This window comes from Abramis brama (genome assembly GCF_963993115.1).
Source record: "Abramis brama genome assembly, chromosome: 2".
Taxonomy (NCBI): Eukaryota; Metazoa; Chordata; class Actinopteri; order Cypriniformes; family Leuciscidae; genus Abramis; species Abramis brama.
In genome coordinates, this window is record NC_139964.1 from 26,317,111 (window position 1) to 26,336,729 (window position 19,619).

Below are 19,619 nucleotides of genomic sequence, written 5' to 3' on the forward strand. Positions count from 1 at the left end.
GAACTTGATCGCACACACTGGCATAAGCGCTGTACTTTCAGTCAGATACATGTAAATGTCTATTTTAATGATTCTAAATAAAGAAAAAATCCTGTTTTTATTGCAGCGTTAATGTTAAATACCTAATAATCATGTCCTCACTGTATTTCCAATTTAAATGAATGAATAAAAATCAAAATGGATCATTTAATATTAATTATTTATTCGTACACATCATTATTTTTTTAGTTAATGTACCTCGTAACCTTTACTCGTGAGGGCGGAACAACCTGTCACTCACATAAGATCAAACCACAACCGTCCAACCATCCAATCAATTCCCCATGGACAAAATCTGTCACATTCACATTCAGTTCAGTTTGTCTTAAGCTGGGTGCACACTGTGCGATTTATAATAGTCCTTTGCGATTGTACGACAGTCCGAACATGATGCTGCCGTTATCCAGCTCCACCTGGGCGAGTGGATCCCCTAGCTCCGTCTCCAACCGCTGATCCTGTCACTCCGCCTCGGCCCATCGCCCTGACTCCGCCGCCTTGGCTCCTCCCTCCCTCGGCTCCACCTGGGACCGTCGGCCTTACAGCTCCACCAGGCTTCCTCCGGCTCCACCTTAGTCGGATGTCTCCATCCTTGTGCCACGGCACAAGCCTTCCACTACACTCCATCTCTCCACCCATTAGGCCCTGTCTGGCTCCACCCTCCCTCCATCTCCACCATGGCCCTGTGTCTCTCTGGTTCCACCTCAGACCTCCGGCTCCCCGGTTCCACCTCAGGAGGTCGTCGCTACTTTTTGTCCCATCAGCTCTTCATCTGCGCCCAGGTCTCCACCTCCATCGGCATCATCTCCATCGGTTGTCCCCCGGGTTTGTCCCATCATGGCTCCTCCCTCCTTCCACTCCCCCATGGACATCCTTCCTGGCTGCGCTCTGGGTCCTCGTATGGCCACTACTCCTATCCATGCCATCCTGGATTCTGCCACCATCTACTCCTCCCTGGATCCTGCCTCTTTCTGCTCCTCTCTGGGTCCTGCCTACATCTTTGTGTCCCTGGTTACTCCCACCATCAGCTCCGCCCTGGTTTCGCCCTTCTTCCCTCCTGACGGTTTCCCGGCCTTCACCAGCCCTCATCTGTCTTCCTGAACCTCCTTCTCAGTCATGTTACGGCGTGAGGCTCGCGACTTCCGAGAGGGAGCTTTCTCTCACATTCAGTTCAGTTTGTTTTAGTCTCGGGTAAGTTTACACGACAACGATATGCTTAAAACGGAGAAATATTTCCTTTGTGTTTTTTTCGCGTATAGATGACACCATTGTCAAAACGATCCCCATTCACACGGATCCACCAAAACAACTAAAAACGCTGTATTCTGCTGCCAGGCCATTAGATGGCAATGAAACACTATAGACTGAACGTGTAATACGCATGTGCATGATGTCATCATTATCACAGACTTGCAGTTTTGTTTACATTGAGACTGTTTTCAAAAACTTGTACTTTGAAACCCGTTTTCAAAAGTTTGCGTTTTCAGGCACCCAAAACGCTGTTGTCATGTAAATGAATGGCCAAAATTCATAAAAAGTATTCCGTTTTTAGTTGAAAATGTTGTCGTGTAAACAGCCCCTAAGTTTGCTTATTGTTTCCTTTGTTCTCATTTTCCCGCCATTTGTTTGTGCCCATGGTTATTGATTTACTGATCACACCTGTTTGTAGTCTGTTCATTATCAGAAAATTGAAACCCAGGACTTGTGCACTGATGATTTCCAAGATTTCCATTCCATAGAATTTACAAGTAATATCCTCAATACACAATAAAGTATTAAAGAATAGAAAACGAATGGGGTGCAGGCTGGGTTATCTGACCTCTCCTGACACAAAGAGCCCCGGTGACATTTCAGACAGATAAGAAGAGGATATGGATGTAAGAAAGTGATGGTTATGTCCGAGTGGTTATTTAGAATCAGAAACCGGCTTATAAGCATATCAGCAAAAGCCTGTTTCTTCTTAATCATACAGTCCTGAGATAAGAAAGTCTGGAGAATATGATTCAGACACTGGCATTCACAGAGATAACAGCACTTGGATGAGCCTTCAGCAAATGGGCTAATTGGTTGCCTGTCTGACCTCAGTGATAATTTATAGTATTATGATTAATATGCTAATGGTCTCACACTGCATGCATTGCTATAATTAAAATAATACGAAATTAGAAATAAAATGAAACATTTGGAGACTTGTATGCTTAAACTGAGAATAATTTGTTTATTCAGGGTACAATATTCGGACACAAGTCTTAATTTCTAGCTTGTTTTATGGAAGAAATTGTTGTTTTTTTTTGGACATGTTTCTATTGATGTGTAGCTTTAAAGTATTTTGGATTATATTTACTTTGCAAATGGTACGTTAATATAATAATACATACATATCAAAGTTCCATGGTGTTGCCATCTGATGTTCAAAAACTGTTTGATATACCGTTTTGTAAGAGTAATGATAATAAATGATTTTGCTCTAGTTGTGCACGCTATTTTGATACATTTTTCATAAATAGCTGTGTGTGGTTAACGTTCAGCTTTTATTTTTCTTCAGTTTTCGTCAAGACTGTTCAGATTGGGTAACAGTTGACCGTGACGTTTGACTGACAGAAATGCGGTCCAATGAATGAACGCAAAGGGGGCGTGTACTTCTTGCGTAATACAGCAACTCGACTGACAGCAACTGTCAGCGAATGACAATGTAAGTTTGTTATAGGCACTCGCCTTATCCAATAAAGAAGAGAGAACACCGTTTTCCTTGGCGACACGCAGCCAATCGCTGCTAAGCAAGAGGGCGGTGCTTAGACGGGTGGGTAGCAACAGTTGCCCCGGTGAGGACGAGGCGCCATAGTCACGGTAGTCGTGGCGACAAGAACCCAGCAACGAGAATCAACAACAACAATTTGAGGCATTAAGAAAATAAAACTCCGCGCCAAACTAAGATCGTCCAGCAAGAAGCGAAAGGTGAACGCAACAACTTTATTTTAAGCAACCTCCTCTTGTTTTGTGTTGCAAGTGCTGAAGTGTGCCTGACGCGATTTCCTCAGTTATCGCTCCTCAACTCGACCCCGCGCCTCTCGCACGCGCTGGCGGTTGTTATGACGATGTCAAATCTGCTCGAGCGCTACAAAATGGCGGGTGTTGTAACGTGAGAGTGTGTGACTTTTACTTGTTGTTGTTTGTTTATGGTTGGTGACCGTGACGTCAGAAGTGTGTTTAACTAACTGACTTGATGACTGAAACGGGCGAGCAGTTCAGGATCAAATGTCAAAGAGCGACTTTTGACAGTGAATCTGCATTCGACTGTAATCTTTTTTCGGCGCTCCGTTTATTTAACGCAAATGACGATGAAATGTAGGCGTTCGCTGGACCAAACGCTCGTGAATTGTATTTTCAGAGGGTTGAAAACTTTGTAGAGGGAGTCGTCGAACAGCCATATGTGTGCCAGATCAGCTCCAGTGCGGAGGGAGTGGAGGGGGCGTGTCCTGCGCAGGGGGCGGGGCGTGGGAAGTTAAAAGGGCGTGATTGACAGATGTCTATCCAGTTACATTTATACTTTGTTCGCTGGCAGCAATGAACAAAAAAAGTCATAAATATTAAAACACACACATATATAAATATTATGTAACATAATACATTCTTAAAACAGGTACTATTGAGGCAAAACCAAGCATGAAGATCACAAATTTGTACTTAACAATACATAACAACATTAACCATATACACATGGACCATAGTAAGAAAAAAATGGTATATTACACCACATAATGTTTAGACAGATTTATGGTCTGTCTAGTTATAACACAAGATTCATCAAAAGTTGACGCTTATGTCAAGTCACCTTTATTTATATAGCGCTTTTTACAAAACCGAGGTTGTTTCAAAGCTGCTTTACAGTGATAACAGGAAAATAATGCAACAAAGTTTGTATTGGCTATACAGCAGATCTAGAAGAAAATAGCGTCATAGTCCACCTTAAGTCAGTGATGAATCATTTCTGTTGTAAAAATCAGTAGTTATTAATTTAGTTAATGTCACTCTAGGACATTTTGCATGAAAATTTATCAGCATATTTGAAAATAGGCTTTGAATATATATGAATGTTAGGTTAAATTCTTGAAGATATGTATACGTGTTGTGATTTCGATCCCTCTTGGTTTTATTTTTATGGCATGATTTTAATAATGTGAGAGGTTTTTTTTTAGTCTGTTTACCACAATGGCTTCCTGACTAATTCTGACTGGAGCTTCATATCACAAGACAGGGCACGCATGGGCCGCCTGTTGCCTCTAATTTGAGGGAAAATGAGAGTACTGTTAAACAAGTTTAGCCAGCTCAAAACCACAAAGGATTTAGCCTATGTGCGTCTGACAGGGAAAGAGAATGCGTTTAGTTTTAGTCTAAAAAACAACGACAACTACATGTACGAAAGTGTGTGTAATGCGATATAACAGAAATAAACTTCTACTGGAATTTGAGTGAGAGAAAATGCTTAACACTTTTTAGCTAAATTGTTGTTGTGATTGTTGATAATAATAAATAAAATATTCTAAATGCATATTATGTTCTGTATTCAGATAACTATTTAGTTAAACCAGAAGAAAAATGCCAGTGAATTTGCTTAATAAAAAAAATGTTTTATATAATGAAAATTTGTGTCCTTATAAAGCACTATTAGGGTTTTTTAACTAACAGATGCTTACCTTTGTTGATTAATCACAGTACATTAAAGTCCCTCTGTAGTCAATAATTTTATCCTTTAAAACTCAACCAAAATTACATATTTAAACGTTTTTTCCTTGAAAGAAATTTCTTCATGCCTTAAAATAGCTTGAATGTAACTCTACACCCTTGTCTCATTTAGTATACGTGGTTCTATGAATATGCAAATGAGCCCCGCCTCCACTCACTCACACCAGCTCAGAGATCCACTCGTTGACGATCACACGTTGATCTGATTGGTTACAAGGTAGTTTGTGACGTCAGAAACACCAGCGATTTCAAACCGTGTTTTTGTTTCACTGCAGTTTTAAGGAGAAAATACTCAGCAATGGTGTCGACTTGTGAATTTACTGGATGAATCAGCATTTTTTAATTTACCACTGCATGAAAAATCAGTAGTTTTGCCTGAAATGTTCTTCCATAAGGAAACTAATGTAATTGTGAAATATCCTCCAGGGCAATACTGTATAATTAAAGCAAGAAGTCCAAATCTATTAACTTCCTGCATGGCTTAATCTGTGTTTTTCATTTCTATTTGCAGAGGGATTTTCGGCTGTTGTCGTCATGGCAACTTCAGGCTACACTGCCGAGGATCTTCAACCCTCCCAGTCGCAAGGGGGCAACGTCACATCGACCCAGCAGAAAGCCACTTCCACCACCGGCACGTCTCAGTTCCTGTCCGACATGCAGAGCTCGCCGGGGTCCGCTCCATCACAGACGGGGTCAATCATAAGAGCACAGGCCACGCCCTTGGTCACTCAAAAGAAAGCAGTCTTGGCCACGCCCCCTCAGGGACCGCAGTACGTTACAGGAGAGATACAAAGCCCCGCCTCCCAGACCGGAAACGGCCAGAGCGCCCAGTACATAGTGGTGACCGTCACAGGTGAGCACATGCACTTCACTAGATACATGTAGACTTAACTTTCCATGTCACAGTCTTAGTTGGGATTAAACCTGTGGACAGACCAGTGCAACGCCACTAGTTTACATGCATTGCGTGTACAAAAGTGTGTGTAATGCGATCTAACAGACACCTGACACTTTCTAGGTCTCTCCCTGAATAGAAAGACCTCAAAATAAATCTCCACACATGTGCCTGTGCTTTTAATTTAACACACAGACGCACATACACATGCTTTTTCTGATGACTGAACATTCTAACGCTCTAATTGGCAGCCGTTATGACAGCACTGCCTACTCAGCGGCCTGGAGTAGTGTGTGTGGATGGACTTCCTGTCGCAGCAGCTTTAGTGACGAACACTGTGTTTAAATGGTGAAAGAAGTACGGTACTGTGAGGCCTGATAGATTATAGATAGTGGTCACAAAAACCTCAAATGAAAGTGACATATTTATATTACAAAAAATTATGTTTCAAATAAATGTTGTTCTTTTGAACTTTCTATCCATCAAAGAATCCTAAAAAAAATGCATCACATAATTATTCCAAACTTTTGAATGGTAGTGTATATTCAGTAATAATTTGATCAATATCTTAAAATGAATAGAAAATAAAATGTACTATATTTTTATATTTAAATAAAAATCAATGTATATGTATTTATTGCTCATTTATTTGTTATATATATATTATTCAAATCTCAACATAAAACATCAACATAAATTACACACGTCTATGTAAAATTCATGCTGACTAAAAAAGTTTCTATATAAAATATCTAGAAAAAGTTTTTTTTAATGTAAGTATATCATAATATTAATTATATAGCAGATTAAAAAAAAGAGAACAGCAAAACACCTGTAGAAAAGCTGTAGTTGAAAGCTGATCACGTGAAGGGTGGCGATATCAGAGAATAATTTAATCGAGCAGAGAGAGAGATAAACTGAAGGATACAGGAAAAAACAGAATGAAAATCAAAATGAAAGCCACAGGTAAAGTTAACGATGCATATCCTCATCCTTTCTTTAGCTGGATCTCTCCTCTCTCAATCTGATACCCGTGTTTACCTGAACGAGAGCTTTCTTGCCCCATCTGTGGAGATTAATTGTTCAAGGCCGGCCCGTATGAGCGTGATATATAAAGAGAGATGGCTGGATGTGTCTCTGTGTTCAGATCATGTTTTACAGTAGCTGTCTGTACAGTCTGGATGCGCTGTATCGTAAGTATGAGGGCTTGTTTTGCCAGTTGTTTGTTAGCTGCTTCTGTATTGACATTATATTTGTATTTCCTTCTGTAGGTTTTGTACTAAGTAAAACACGCATCTTCCCCTTTACACAGTCATCATTTCCTCCTTTCTGAGAGCGGTTTTGTCACGTGTTTCCTTCTCATTTCGTTTTTTGTCTCTTTATCTTTCTTTTCAGTGCACCTTCCTCTCATTGTGTGTCTCTATTGCACACACACACACACACATACGCCTTTGTAGTAAGATGTGGTGGATGTTAGATTCAGCAGTGTGAAGTGGCCATAGTCTAACTTTTGCTGCATTTTGTTTAGCTTTTTTTTTTAACCCAGAATGTTCCTCTAAACTTAACTAGGTTGTTTTGGCTACTGTACCTTTAAGATTCCAGTTAGTAAATGACCTCTTATGACTTGGAACCTCTTTACATGTGAAATAAAACAATAACAATACCATAGACAATTTGCTGAATACTGAATACGTTAACGTGGACGGTCATATGTTAATAAACTCATCATTCCAGAGACGTAATCATGATGATTTCAGTCACTTTTGCAGTTTTGCGTCAAATGTTTGTCTTTCCTCTTGTGATGTCCATTTGAGTTCTTAAAGTTACGGTATGTTTTAATAGAATTGATCAAGATCAACATCAAGAACAATCCTGTTTCAATGATATGATCTCTTTAATATGCAAATGAGCATATTATACAGTATTTTAATGTTTGTATGACTTGTTTTTTGTCTGTATCTATGTTTCTATAGAGGGCTCGCTTCACTCAAATGACTCTGAATCTAGTTCTCCCCCGGCGGGACAGACAGGCGTACCCACACAGGTAGTGCAACCGGTGCAGACAGCACAGGTAATGCACGTACATTTGTGTATATTTGCCTTATATACATCAAAGCCGTAATAATCTGGTAAGTCCATAAACTGTTGTGGTCTGTGTCCAGCAGAGGTCAGTTGTTCAGGCCGTAACCAAGAGTCAAAGTGGACAACTGGGGGTCAGTAATCTACACATCACACCTGAGGTACAAACACACACACTTCATAACTGCTAAACATGGGGGTTAGTTTAATGTATTTAAGTGCAAATTTAGATTTGACATCATATAGACATGTTTTGTGATGTTCGCCCTCATATCTGACTCAGTTAAATTAAACAATCTGGGCTTCAGATGCAGACAAGAGCCATTAAAACGTCTGCTGTGACACTGATGTTTGTTTGTGTGTGTAGGTACAGCATGTGTACTCAGGCCAGTTTGTGGAGGGAGACGCCAACTACAACGACACTGCAATGTGAGCATAAACACACACAGTTCTTGTGGCATATATTTAGCTCTTTACTCCTGATAACATTTACCTTGTTCTGTATTTCTCTTTCTCTCTTCCCTTTTCAGTCGTTCCAATAGTTACTCGTTCGCAGACCCCTCCCTCTACCCTCAAGCCACACCCTCTGTCACTTACTATGAGACCTCCTCCACCACCGGCTCCCAGGTCACGTCCCCCGCCACCACTCAGGCTGTGTCTGTGTCGTCCGGGGCGGGCACAGGGGTGGTGTCCATGTTCTCAGAGGGCAGTTCGGGGATCACCGTGGTGACTGGTGGGGCTTCGTCAGAAGTGGGCGGGGCAGGAGGCGTGGCCACCGGCGGAGGGGCGGGGAGTTATGTGATTCAGGGCGGGTACATGCTCGGTGGAGGGAACCAGAATTTCTCTCACAACACACGCGCTTCGCCTGCGACTGTGAGTATGTTTGTGTTCATTGGTGGTACGGGCATGAATGAGGCTTCAGATTCTCGCCCAGTGTTTTGCGTCATCCACCACACTTTTGTTGACAAATAAACGTGGATATCTGCTTGACTTTGACAGCTCAAGGGTTTTTTTGTTAGAATTGCAGATCAAACTTCACATTTTTGTATTCTCACCCGCGGACTGGGGCGGTTGCAAAATCAAAAGTGCGTTATGGATGTTTAAGTTTTTGGCAAAGCACCACAGCCCATTTTCTTTGTTTTCTCTAGTCATGTAGCACTGATTTCAAAAACATTTTCACCTTTCTGCTGCATAAACAGACAAGATTTATCAAAGGCCCATCTTGTCAGCCTTTAACCGTTTAACATCTGCTGTCTGTCTTCAGGTGCAGTGGCTGATGGATAACTACGAGACAGCTGAAGGTGTAAGTCTTCCTCGCTGTACTCTCTACTGTCATTACCTCCTGCACTGCCAGCAGACCAAGCTAGAACCCGTGAACGCCGCCTCCTTTGGCAAACTCATCCGCTCCGTGTTCATGGGCCTCAGAACCAGACGTCTCGGCACCAGGTACAATCACACTGTCCAGACCAGGAGTGGCGCAATAAAGCTTCAAGCTTTATTTAGTAACAAGACTAAAAATAAATCTACGATGGAAAAATATTGGTAGCACTTTGTTTTAAGGTGACGTATTTACACATTACTACATGTACTTACTATAGTAATAACAGTAAAATATGCATAATTAAAAGTAACTAACGCTAAACCAAACCGTAACTATAACTCTATAGCAAGTACATGTAGTTAATTAATATTGCTTAGTACTTATTTGAGTAAGTACAATGTCACCTTAAAATAAAGTGTAACCAAAATATTTAACAAAAAACATATTTTACTTCAGCAAGTTGCCAAGTTAACATTTCTCATTTTCGTTTAGTTTAGTTTAACTTGAAGGACTAAAATAACTAAAACTAATAAATAAACACTATATAGAATTATAAAAAAAAGCCAAAATACACAACAAAATTTCAAAGGGGACCTATTATGCTAAATTCACTTTTATATGGTTTTGAACATTTTCCGCATGTGTCCGCAGTGTGTGAACACAACCACCCTATTGTAAAAATCTGAAACAGTGTCTCAAAATGAGCCGTTCAGGTATGTGCTCCAATGTGACGTCACATGGTAACAGGCTCCGCCCATGACTGGCACAGAATCTGCTCTATTAGCTTAGCTCCTCCCCTCAGAAAGCATGTTTATCTCCTCACCAGAGCATTTAACAGCAGCATTCAAGTAAGAAATGTATTCTGAATAAAGCTACTAAAGTTATTCAGTCAAGAGCAGTGAGTGATTTTCTGTTTTTATTTAATTGTTTGATTCACATTAACAGTAGGTACTGTATGTTACACTGCTTTTTACTTAATACACAGATCTAATATACACTTATTGTGATTTCTTTCCATGCTGTTTACGTTCATAGACATAACTGACTGTGTTTATGTGAACTGTGTGTCACATAACCTTGTGAGTATTTGACAATTTAAGCACAATAAGACGTGAAAGAGAACTTAGTTTAATACTCACGGGATGCGCCGTCTGACATCCAGCTTTCTGTGCACGTGCTTCGGGTGTGTGCTCTCAGAAAACCATATATCAGAAGTTTAGACTGATATGGCTTTAAAGCACATGCAGATAATACACTTTCATGATGATGAAGAACTGCAATCTCACATGAGTGTGGCCGTTAGATGATTATCAAACGCAAACAGATTTTGGCAGTGTCTAAGGCACAAGCTGTGAAGGCTCCGCCCACTTCTGGATGAGGGCGCCGGGAGCAGCAGCTCATTTGCATTTAAAGATACATGCACGAAAACAACATGTTTTTGCTTCCACTCAAAAATGGGCATTTACAACATGGTATAATAAATTATCTGTGGGGTATTTTGAGCTGAAACTTCACAGACACATTCTGGGGACAGCAGAGACTTCTATTAAATCTTAAAAAAGGGTCATAATAGGTACCCTTTAACTAAAATTAATGTGAAAACAGAAAATATAAAAAGTAATTTAAAATAATCTAAAAGTATTAATATTATCAAAATATTCTGAAAATTAAACTATAATAGTATATCAATGATACTAAAATAACACTGGGTAGAACAGGCTAATAAAGTGTGTGTGTGTGTGTGTGTGTGTTTCAGAGGGAACTCGAAGTACCATTACTATGGCCTTCGAATCAAGAGCAACTCCCCCCTGCACAGACTGGTAGAGGACCAGCAACACCTGGCCATGAGACAACAGCCGTACTCACAGAAACAGAGGTGTGTGTGTGTTTACAGTTTGTGTTGATGATCAGTTGCTTTTGTAAGTTTGATTGACAGCCCTGGTCTCTTTATAAAGAATAAAGCCTGTGCAGAAGGTGGAGGGACTGACCAATGGAATGGGTCTGGGGGTGGGGCATCAACAAGGGGCGGGGCTATCCGACATCAGCGCCCAGGTTCACCAGTATCAGCAGTTTTTGGGTAGGACAAACATCTGTCTCTATACAGGTTATTGTAAAATATTGTAAAATGGAAATGTAGGAGCAGCTCTCTCTTCCGGACACAATCATATTCTACAGGAAATGACATCAACTGTTTGAATGTGTGTGTCTCAGATGCGTCTCGCAGTCTGCCGGAGTTCCCTGTGATCGAGGATGAGGGTAAATTTCTGCCGGACGGACTCCTTCCTCAACACATACACACATATCAGCTGATCTACAGAGAGCACTGCGAGGTGAGTGTGTGTGCTCAGTTACATGTGTTTTTGTTGTAGTGTTTTGGTGAATAATGTGTGTGTTTGTTTGTTTGTTTGTTTGTTTGTTTGTAGGCGATTCTGGACGTGATGGTAAACCTGCAGTTCCCTCTTGTGGAGACGCTGTGGAAGAGCTTCTGGAGGTTCAGTGAAGGACAAACCAGCGACACGAACACACTTGACCTGTGAGAGCTGCTCACACACACATGTATTGACTTCTCATACAGTCACAGGCGTTGTGATGTGTGTCTCACTGATGTCTCTCTCTGTCTCTACAGTCATGATGAATCAGAGAAGCGTTTGCCCAAGTCAGTTCTGGTTCTGTTGTGTAAATATGAGCCCGTCCTCCACTGGACCCGTGAATGCGACAACTTGCTGTACCAAAGCCTAGTGGAAATCCTCATCCCTGATGTCCTGAGACCCATCCCCAGTGAGTTACAAAACTCTACACAAACTCTACATAAACTCCATCCATTACCATGGGCTGTGAGATACACAACCCTACGTACCCCAAGCCAATCTCCATCAACTCTAGTCCCAATAAGTTACACAGTTCTGCACAATTTCAAACAAACATCCACAGTAAGTCACACAATTCTACAAGACATATTTCTACATGACTCCATTCAGACTTCATATAAACAACATCCTCTGTAAGTTACAACACTATACAAACTCTATATCAACTCCAACCACAGTAAGCTGCACAAGTTTATAAGACACAACCCTATAAAACCTTACACAACTCCATGTAAACAATATCCGTAGTGAGTTACTAAACTCTAGTTACAAAACTCTGCATAACTCTATACAAACTATATATAATCACAATCCTCAGTGAGCTACACAATCCTACATAATGTAATACAAACTCTAAATAAACTCTAGTCCCAATGAATTACAAAACTTTACAAACTCTAAACAAACTTTATATAAATAAACTTTCTGTACCAAAGCCTAATGGAGATTCTCATCCCTGATCTCCTAAAACCCATTCCCACTGAATTACTAAACTCTACACAATGCTATTTACACTATATATAATCACCATCCTCTGTGAGATACACAACCCTACATAACGCTATACAAACTCTATATCAACTCTAGTCCCAATGAATTACAAAACTCTACAAACTCCAAACAAACTTACTGTAAACACCATTCCAGTGAATTACAACTCTACACTAACTATATCAACTCAATCCACAGTAAATTACAGAATTCTTTAAGACACAACCCTTTGAAACCTTACAAACTTCATTCCTAGTAAGTTGCACAAACTCTATAAAAAATATTCTAGTCCCAAAGAGTTACAAAACTATATACATAGCTACCGAAACTCTATACAAGCTACACAACTTTACATACACTATACAACTTGATATGAAGATACAGTGAGGAAAATAAGTATTTGAACACCCTGCTATTTTGCAAGTTCTCCCACTTGGAAATCATGGAGGGGTCTGAAATTGTCATCGTAGGTGCATGTCCACTGTGAGAGACATAATCAAAAAAAAAAAAAATCCAGAAATGCCACAATGTATGATTTTTTAACTATTTATTTGTATGATACAGCTGCAAATAAGTATTTGAACACCTGTCTATCAGCTAGAATTCTGACCCTCAAAGACCTGTTAGTCTGCCTTTAAAATGTCCACCTCCACTCCATTTATTATCCTAAATTAGATGCACCTGTTTGAGGTCGTTAGCTGCATAAAGACACCTGTCCACCCCATACAATCAGTAAGAATCCAACTACTAACATGGCCAAGACCAAAGAGCTGTCCAAAGACACTAGAGACAAAATTGTACACCTCCACAAGGCTGGAAAGGGCTACGGGGAAATTGCCAAGCAGCTTGGTGAAAAAAGGTCCACTGTTGGAGCAATCATTAGAAAATGGAAGAAGCTAAACATGACTGTCAATCTCCCTCGGACTGGGGCTCCATGCAAGATCTCACCTCGTGGGGTCTCAATGATCCTAAGAAAGGTGAGAAATCAGCCCAGAACTACACGGGAGGAGCTGGTCAATGACCTGAAAAGAGCTGGGACCACCGTTTCCAAGGTTACTGTTGGTAATACACTAAGACGTCATGGTTTGAAATCATGCATGGCACGGATGGTTCCCCTGCTTAAACCAGCACATGTCAAGGCCCGTCTTAAGTTTGCCAATGACCATTTGGATGATCCAGAGGAGTCATGGGAGAAAGTCATGTGGTCAGATGAGACCAAAATAGAACTTTTTGGTCATAATTCCACTAAACGTGTTTGGAGGAAGAAGAATGATGAGTACCATCCCGAGAACACCATCCCTACTGTGAAGCATGGGGGTGGTAGCATCATGCTTTGGGGGTGTTTTTCTGCACATGGGACAGGGCGACTGCACTGTATTAAGGAGAGGATGACCGGGGCCATGTATTGCAAGATTTTGGGGAACAACCTCCTTCCCTCAGTTAGAGCATTGAAGATGGGTCGAGGCTGGGTCTTCCAACATGACGATGACCCGAAGCACACAGCCAGGATAACCAAGGAGTGGCTCTGTAAGAAGCATATCAAGGTTCTGGCGTGGCCTAGCCAGTCTCCAGACCTAAACCCAATAGAGAATCTTTGGAGGGAGCTCAAACTCCATGTTTCTCAGCGACAGCCCAGAAACCTGACTGATCTAGAGAAGATCTGTGTGGAGGAGTGGGCCAAAATCCCTCCTGCAGTGTGTGCAAACCTGGTGAAAAACTACAGGAAACGTTTGACCTCTGTAATTGCAAACAAAGGCTACTGTACCAAATATTAACATTGATTTTCAAATACTTATTTGCAGCTGTATCATACAAATAAATAGTTAAAAAAATCATACATTGTGATTTCTGGATTTTTTTTTATAGATTATGTCTCTCACAGTGGACATGCACCTACGATGACAATTTCAGACCCCTCCATGATTTCTAAGTGGGAGAACTTGCAAAATAGCAGGGTGTTCAAATACTTATTTTCCTCACTATATAATCAGTGAAATGTAAAATTCCAAAACTCTTCACAATTCGATATAACTCTACACTATTCAACAGAACTCAGTACAGCTTGACATTATCAACACTTTCTTATTATAAAAGTCATCTCGTTGCAGCAAATGACCATGAAAATAAATAAAAATTGTACTTTGGATGCAGGTCTCGTTATCTTTATTTTGACTCTTTCTTTCTCTCTGTTCCTGTAGGTGCCTTAACTCAAGCCATCCGTAACTTTGCTAAGAATCTGGAGAACTGGCTCACCAACGCCATGATCAGCATCCCGGAGGAGATGGTCCGCATCAAGGTCTGACACGCGTACACAGATGTTCCTCTGACTCGCCTCTGTCCTCGGTGTGGTCATGCTAACGGTGTGTGTTGTTTTGTGTAGGTGGTGTGTGCGGGAGCGTTCGCTCAGACTCTGCGGCGCTACACGTCTCTCAATCATCTGGCTCAGGCGGCCCGCGCCGTCCTGCAGAACACGGCTCAGATCACACAGATGCTCAGCGACCTCAACCGCGTCGACTTCACCAACGTACAGGTAACACAGCTCGCTCTGTTCATGGCACATCCACAGATCTCCCTGCAGTTCTTAAAGGGATGTTCACCTAAAAATGAAAAGAAGCCCATGATTTACTCACCCTCAAGTCATCCTAGGTGTATATGACATTCTTCTTCTTCTTGAATGTCATATACACCTATGGCTTGAGGGTGAGTAAATCATGGGGTAATTTTCATTTTTGGGTGAACTATCCCTTTAATCTGTGTGTGTGTGTGTGTGTTTAGGAGCAGGCCTCGTGGGTGTGTGGCTGTGAAGATGGCATGGTCCAGCGGCTGGAGCAGGACTTTAAAATCACCCTGCAGCAGCAGAACTCTCTGGAGCAGTGGGCGGCATGGCTGGATGGCGTGGTTTCACAGGTCCTGAAGCCGTACACCGACAGCCAGACCTTACCCAAAGCGGCCAAACTCTTCCTGCTCAAATGGAGCTTCTACAGGTGAGAGAACTGCTTGCTGATCAGTGAACACTAGGGGTGTAATGAGACCCTCGTGTCACGATTCGATACATATCACGATACTGAACTCACAATACCGATATTATTGCGATACTCCAAGACATGTGGTAAAAGGTTAACAAAAATGCACTGTTTATTAAAATGCTAAATTTGGTATTACAATGAAAATGAACAGGTTTGGACTTGGGGCTGGAAACCCAATGCACAGGACAATAGAGACACCAGAATAAAAATATTCATGATTCTGAAGCTGAAAATACAGAATTATTTTATACGAATATGCTTGGACTCTGTCACTGACTAGATATATTTAAAATAATATAGGCCACTTTTACTGGTAACATAAGAAATTTGGCACACAAATATTCCCCCATTGCATTATTATACATTATATTCAACATTATGGTAGTTTAATGTAGTATGGACACTAAAACTCCACGATACATATTGTTGCACGCCGTTTTTTTATTTTTATCTGTTGCGATTGCTAATTTTTTATTTGTTCTTTTTTAATTACTGAGTGTTTACTGTCTTTAATAATGCTTTACATTTATATTAGTCAGGCTAGTTGTTTTTCTGTGGTATTTTTAAACCACAGGCCTTGTGTAAGTGTTCTTTACCCTGTTGATTTTTGTTCATGATATTCAGCTACAAATAAATGTTTTGCAATAAGACTAAATGTGAATGATATCTGAGTTGTTGTTTTTTTTTACCTTTTTGGAATCGAAATTAAGAATCAATAAGAATCGGAATCGATAAGCAGGATTGAAATCCGTATCGTTAAAATTCAAACGATACTCAACCTTTTGTGTATTGAATTTCTGATTAGATGAGTGAAAAAGCTGATGTCAGCCTCATACTGTGTGCTTTTAGGGGTCTTTAGTTATTATTTTGTGTGTGTTTTGTAGTTCAATGGTGATCAGAGATCTGACCCTGCGCAGCGCAGCCAGCTTCGGCTCGTTTCATCTGATCAGACTGCTGTATGACGAGTACATGTACTACCTGATCGAGCACAGAGTGGCACAGGCCAAAGGAGAGACGCCCATCGCTGTTATGGGAGAGGTACGCATACACACTCGCTTGCGTGCTGTCAAATAGACAGTCATACAGTGATTTAACTTCATGTTTGTTGTTTCAGTTTGCCTGTCTGAACAGAAGTCAGAGGTCAATGGATCCTGATAAAGGTAATTCAGAACAATCAAAATGCCTGACACCTTAGTGGAATTCTTTCTTCATAGCAGGGCTTGACATTAACACCCGATTTCAGCAGTGGCGTGTGACGCACTCACTTTTCTAGCTTTTTTCTACTTTTGCGGATTGATTTATATATATATAATATAATACATACATTTTTCAGTTGTAGTATTTTAAAAAGGCATCTGAAATAATAAACTAAGTGCAATGTAGCGTTGTCAAAAATATAGATTTTTTGATACATATTGATACTGAAATATCTGAAACGCTTCCAATACTCATTTTCAGCAGAATAAACACACAATACCAGCTGCGCTTTCTCTCTCTGTCATGATCTCTCAGACAGCAAGTTTCACACAAACCCGCCTCTCCTCACTCACTCCTTTCATTTGCTCCGGATGAATATTGTTGCTGTTGAAGGGCTTGAATTTCGGCGTGGGATTGCGCATAATTTTACTCATTCCCGCAGATTTTTTGCTCACACCCAAAGTGTGGCACATAAAGCCACTTCTCAGTACTAAAGTGAAGTCTTTTTCGCTGCTTACTGTACACAAACAGTCAAATACGCACAAAATAATGTCATAATGCCGGTCTTGACGAGTATTCACGTAAACACAGTCAGTTCTGTTTAACGTAAACAGTTGAGAAAGAAAACGCATGTGTCACTGTATAATGGATCCATGCGTCAGGTCTTAAAGTGACAGTAGCCTAATAAACCTGCTGCCAAATTATAAGATACTATTAAAAATATCTATATGCCAGTTTTTCCCAATGGTATCGATGTCAAAATTGTGGCCAGTGAAAATGCTGAGTGGCTAGTAACCTTTAAAGGGGTCATTGGAATCAAAATTCACTTTTATATGGTGTTTGCATGTAAATGTCTTTGCAGTGTGTGGACACAACCACCATAAACCACTGATGACCCCTTTAAAACCACTAGCCACAGTGGCTGGTGAGCAAAAACGTTAATGTCAAGCCCTGCTTCCGAGTGAGATTTCATTTAAATGCAACCACATAGCAATGCTCTAGAACATTCTAGCATCAGGAAATGTCATGTGTCTGAATGTGTGTAGATGAGGAAGAGGACGACGAGACAGATGAGACCGATGAGGATCAGGACATGCCTGTTCCGGACAACTCTGTGGTTCTGGGGGAGGAGTCACTGGAGCCGCCCACAAAACTGGCCAGAACAGAGCTGTTCAACAACACCACTCAGAACTAACACACACATTCATCTATTCTACTTCAGAGTCAGTTTTGGATCTAAATCCAGTCTTCAGTTTGAGGAAGTTCAGTTCATTTACTGTACACACAGAGAAACACAATGAGAGCGTGATCATGTGAGTTTCCTAAGGTGAATAAGATCCCAGGGCTGCTATATGAGCTGACGAAGCATTTCTAGAGAACGGTAACATCCACATGCCTTAATTAAGCGCGCACACACACACACACATTTTCATTGCCTTCATTTTCTCAATCAAAGCTGCCATGTGTCTTTACTCTAAAAGAAACAGTTCACCCAAAAATGTAAGTATTCAGTTAAAGTCTTTGTGCGTTCAGCAGAAGAAAAAACTCATACGAGTTTGGAATGATATGAGTGAGTAAACAACGTAATTTTTGTGTGAACTGTTCCTTTAAGAGTCCTGTTCTGATAAAGTCCACCTGCTCCATGCTGCCATTGAAATCATCCTTTGCCAAAGCCAATCACACCTTACCTAGACCCGTTCCTCATTAATATTCATGAGTGTAGTCACTGAAGACTGAACAGATTTTGCATTTCACGGCTGTAACGAAACATGTCCTTCCATGCTTTCGACTTTTTTTCCTTCTTCTTTTTTTTTTTTAATATTAATGAAAATATATACAATTGTTGTGCTTTAATCAGATGTCTAATTTTGATGCTTTTTAATTCGGTCGGATTGTTTGATGCTAATGGATCAAATGTGCCTTGAGAGGATTAGAGATCCATAAACGTATAAATAAACGTCAAAAACAATCATGAGGATGCTTTACATTTTTCAGGCTGAAATCTGATCAGGCCTCGGTCATAAGACATGAGCAGAGTTAGTTTAGTTGTGTTCGATCGTTTGCAGAACAGTTTTCACATAATTATCATGTTCAGTTCAATGCAAAAATGTACATTTCCCTCAAGTTTCATGAATGAGGCTCAATGTCTGTTTAATCATTGACCACTACAATGAATTAAAAAAATCGTGTTCATAATGAGATTCATTTCATCTGTCAGTGTTCTTCATGTCACACTAATCATTCATTCTACATTCACACAATTGTAGCTGAGCACAAATGATTCATTCACAAACACACTGGACACTTTTATTAGCAAAGCTGTTTAGTGATTGGACGCTTCGGTCATGCATATTGTGAATCTAATTAAAGCACGTTCACACCTATAGACCTTATGCGCCAGAGAAACGAGGGCGCCGCCATCTTTAGAATATTGTCTTTTAACTTCCGTTTTTGCGGTCGCTCTGTATATTTCTATGGCATTGCTGTCGAGGAGTTATTAGCTTTTGAAGTGGATTTACTTAATGTAAAGTTAATGAAAGTTATCATGAAGATTGTAATGTTTAAAGCAGATGTCTTAACAAATATCAGTAGAAGATTTTAAAACGAGCCGTTCATTCATAATTACGTAAGATCGCTGTGAAAATACAGACCGGAAGTCAAAAGACAACGAACGCAGCGCTGAAAAGGGGCGGGGCTACATAAGGTCTATAACGATAACTATAACGATATTTGCATCCACACCAACGGACGACATCGTTGTGTTTATTACAAGCGCGCGCTGCAGTTTTGTCGTCTGTCGCTTTAAATGCTCGAGCTCTTTAAAGCAGGATGGATTCTGATTGGCTGTCAGTGTTTTTATCGTTCATCAGCTGGAGAAAAAAATCGTTCTGAAAGTGATTGTCATAGTTGTGGTGTGGACAATGTTTAGAGTCAAATTTAATAAGCGAAATGATTCTGCAGCA

At 40.5% G+C, this 19,619-nt stretch overlaps 2 protein-coding genes across 3 annotated transcripts in view; one reads left to right on the forward strand and one right to left on the reverse strand.

Annotated features, from left to right (window-relative positions):
• The window catches only part of rln3b (relaxin 3b), an 8,458-nt gene extending 3,592 nt beyond the window's left edge, over nt 1–4,866 (reverse strand). Inside the window, exon 1 of the mRNA XM_084104093.1 lies at nt 4,731–4,866. The gene's annotated coding sequence lies outside the window, so the exon portion shown is untranslated. The remainder of the gene's footprint in view (nt 1–4,730) is intronic.
• Nucleotides 2,831–18,855, forward strand: rfx1b (regulatory factor X, 1b (influences HLA class II expression)). 2 transcript variants are annotated; one of them, XM_084104058.1, is made up of 18 exons: nt 2,831–2,991; nt 5,291–5,632; nt 7,648–7,745; nt 7,837–7,914; nt 8,121–8,182; nt 8,284–8,626; nt 9,018–9,199; nt 10,831–10,950; nt 11,030–11,151; nt 11,286–11,404; nt 11,498–11,607; nt 11,701–11,852; nt 14,632–14,729; nt 14,814–14,963; nt 15,209–15,417; nt 16,344–16,497; nt 16,574–16,619; nt 17,703–18,855. In XM_084104058.1, exons 2-18 carry the CDS (start codon nt 5,314–5,316, stop codon nt 17,849–17,851), a joined length of 2,511 nt encoding a protein of 836 aa, XP_083960184.1. In that variant the 5' UTR covers nt 2,831–2,991; nt 5,291–5,313; the 3' UTR covers nt 17,852–18,855. The 2 variants fall into 2 exon arrangements, with proteins under 2 accessions (XP_083960184.1, XP_083960185.1); XM_084104059.1 differs by having other exon boundaries at nt 7,840–7,914.
• Nucleotides 18,856–19,619: the final 764 nt, after the last annotated feature.

Excerpts from the sequence above, each read along its gene's own strand:
- rfx1b (XM_084104058.1), top strand. The coding sequence starts at position 5,314 with ATGGCAACTTCAGGCTACACTGCCGAGGATCTTCAACCCTCCCAGTCG. Across the intron at positions 9,200-10,830 it reads ACCAGACGTCTCGGCACCAG|AGGGAACTCGAAGTACCATT; the intron begins GTACAATCACAC and ends TGTGTGTTTCAG. Across the intron at positions 11,405-11,497 it reads TCTACAGAGAGCACTGCGAG|GCGATTCTGGACGTGATGGT; the intron begins GTGAGTGTGTGT and ends GTTTGTTTGTAG.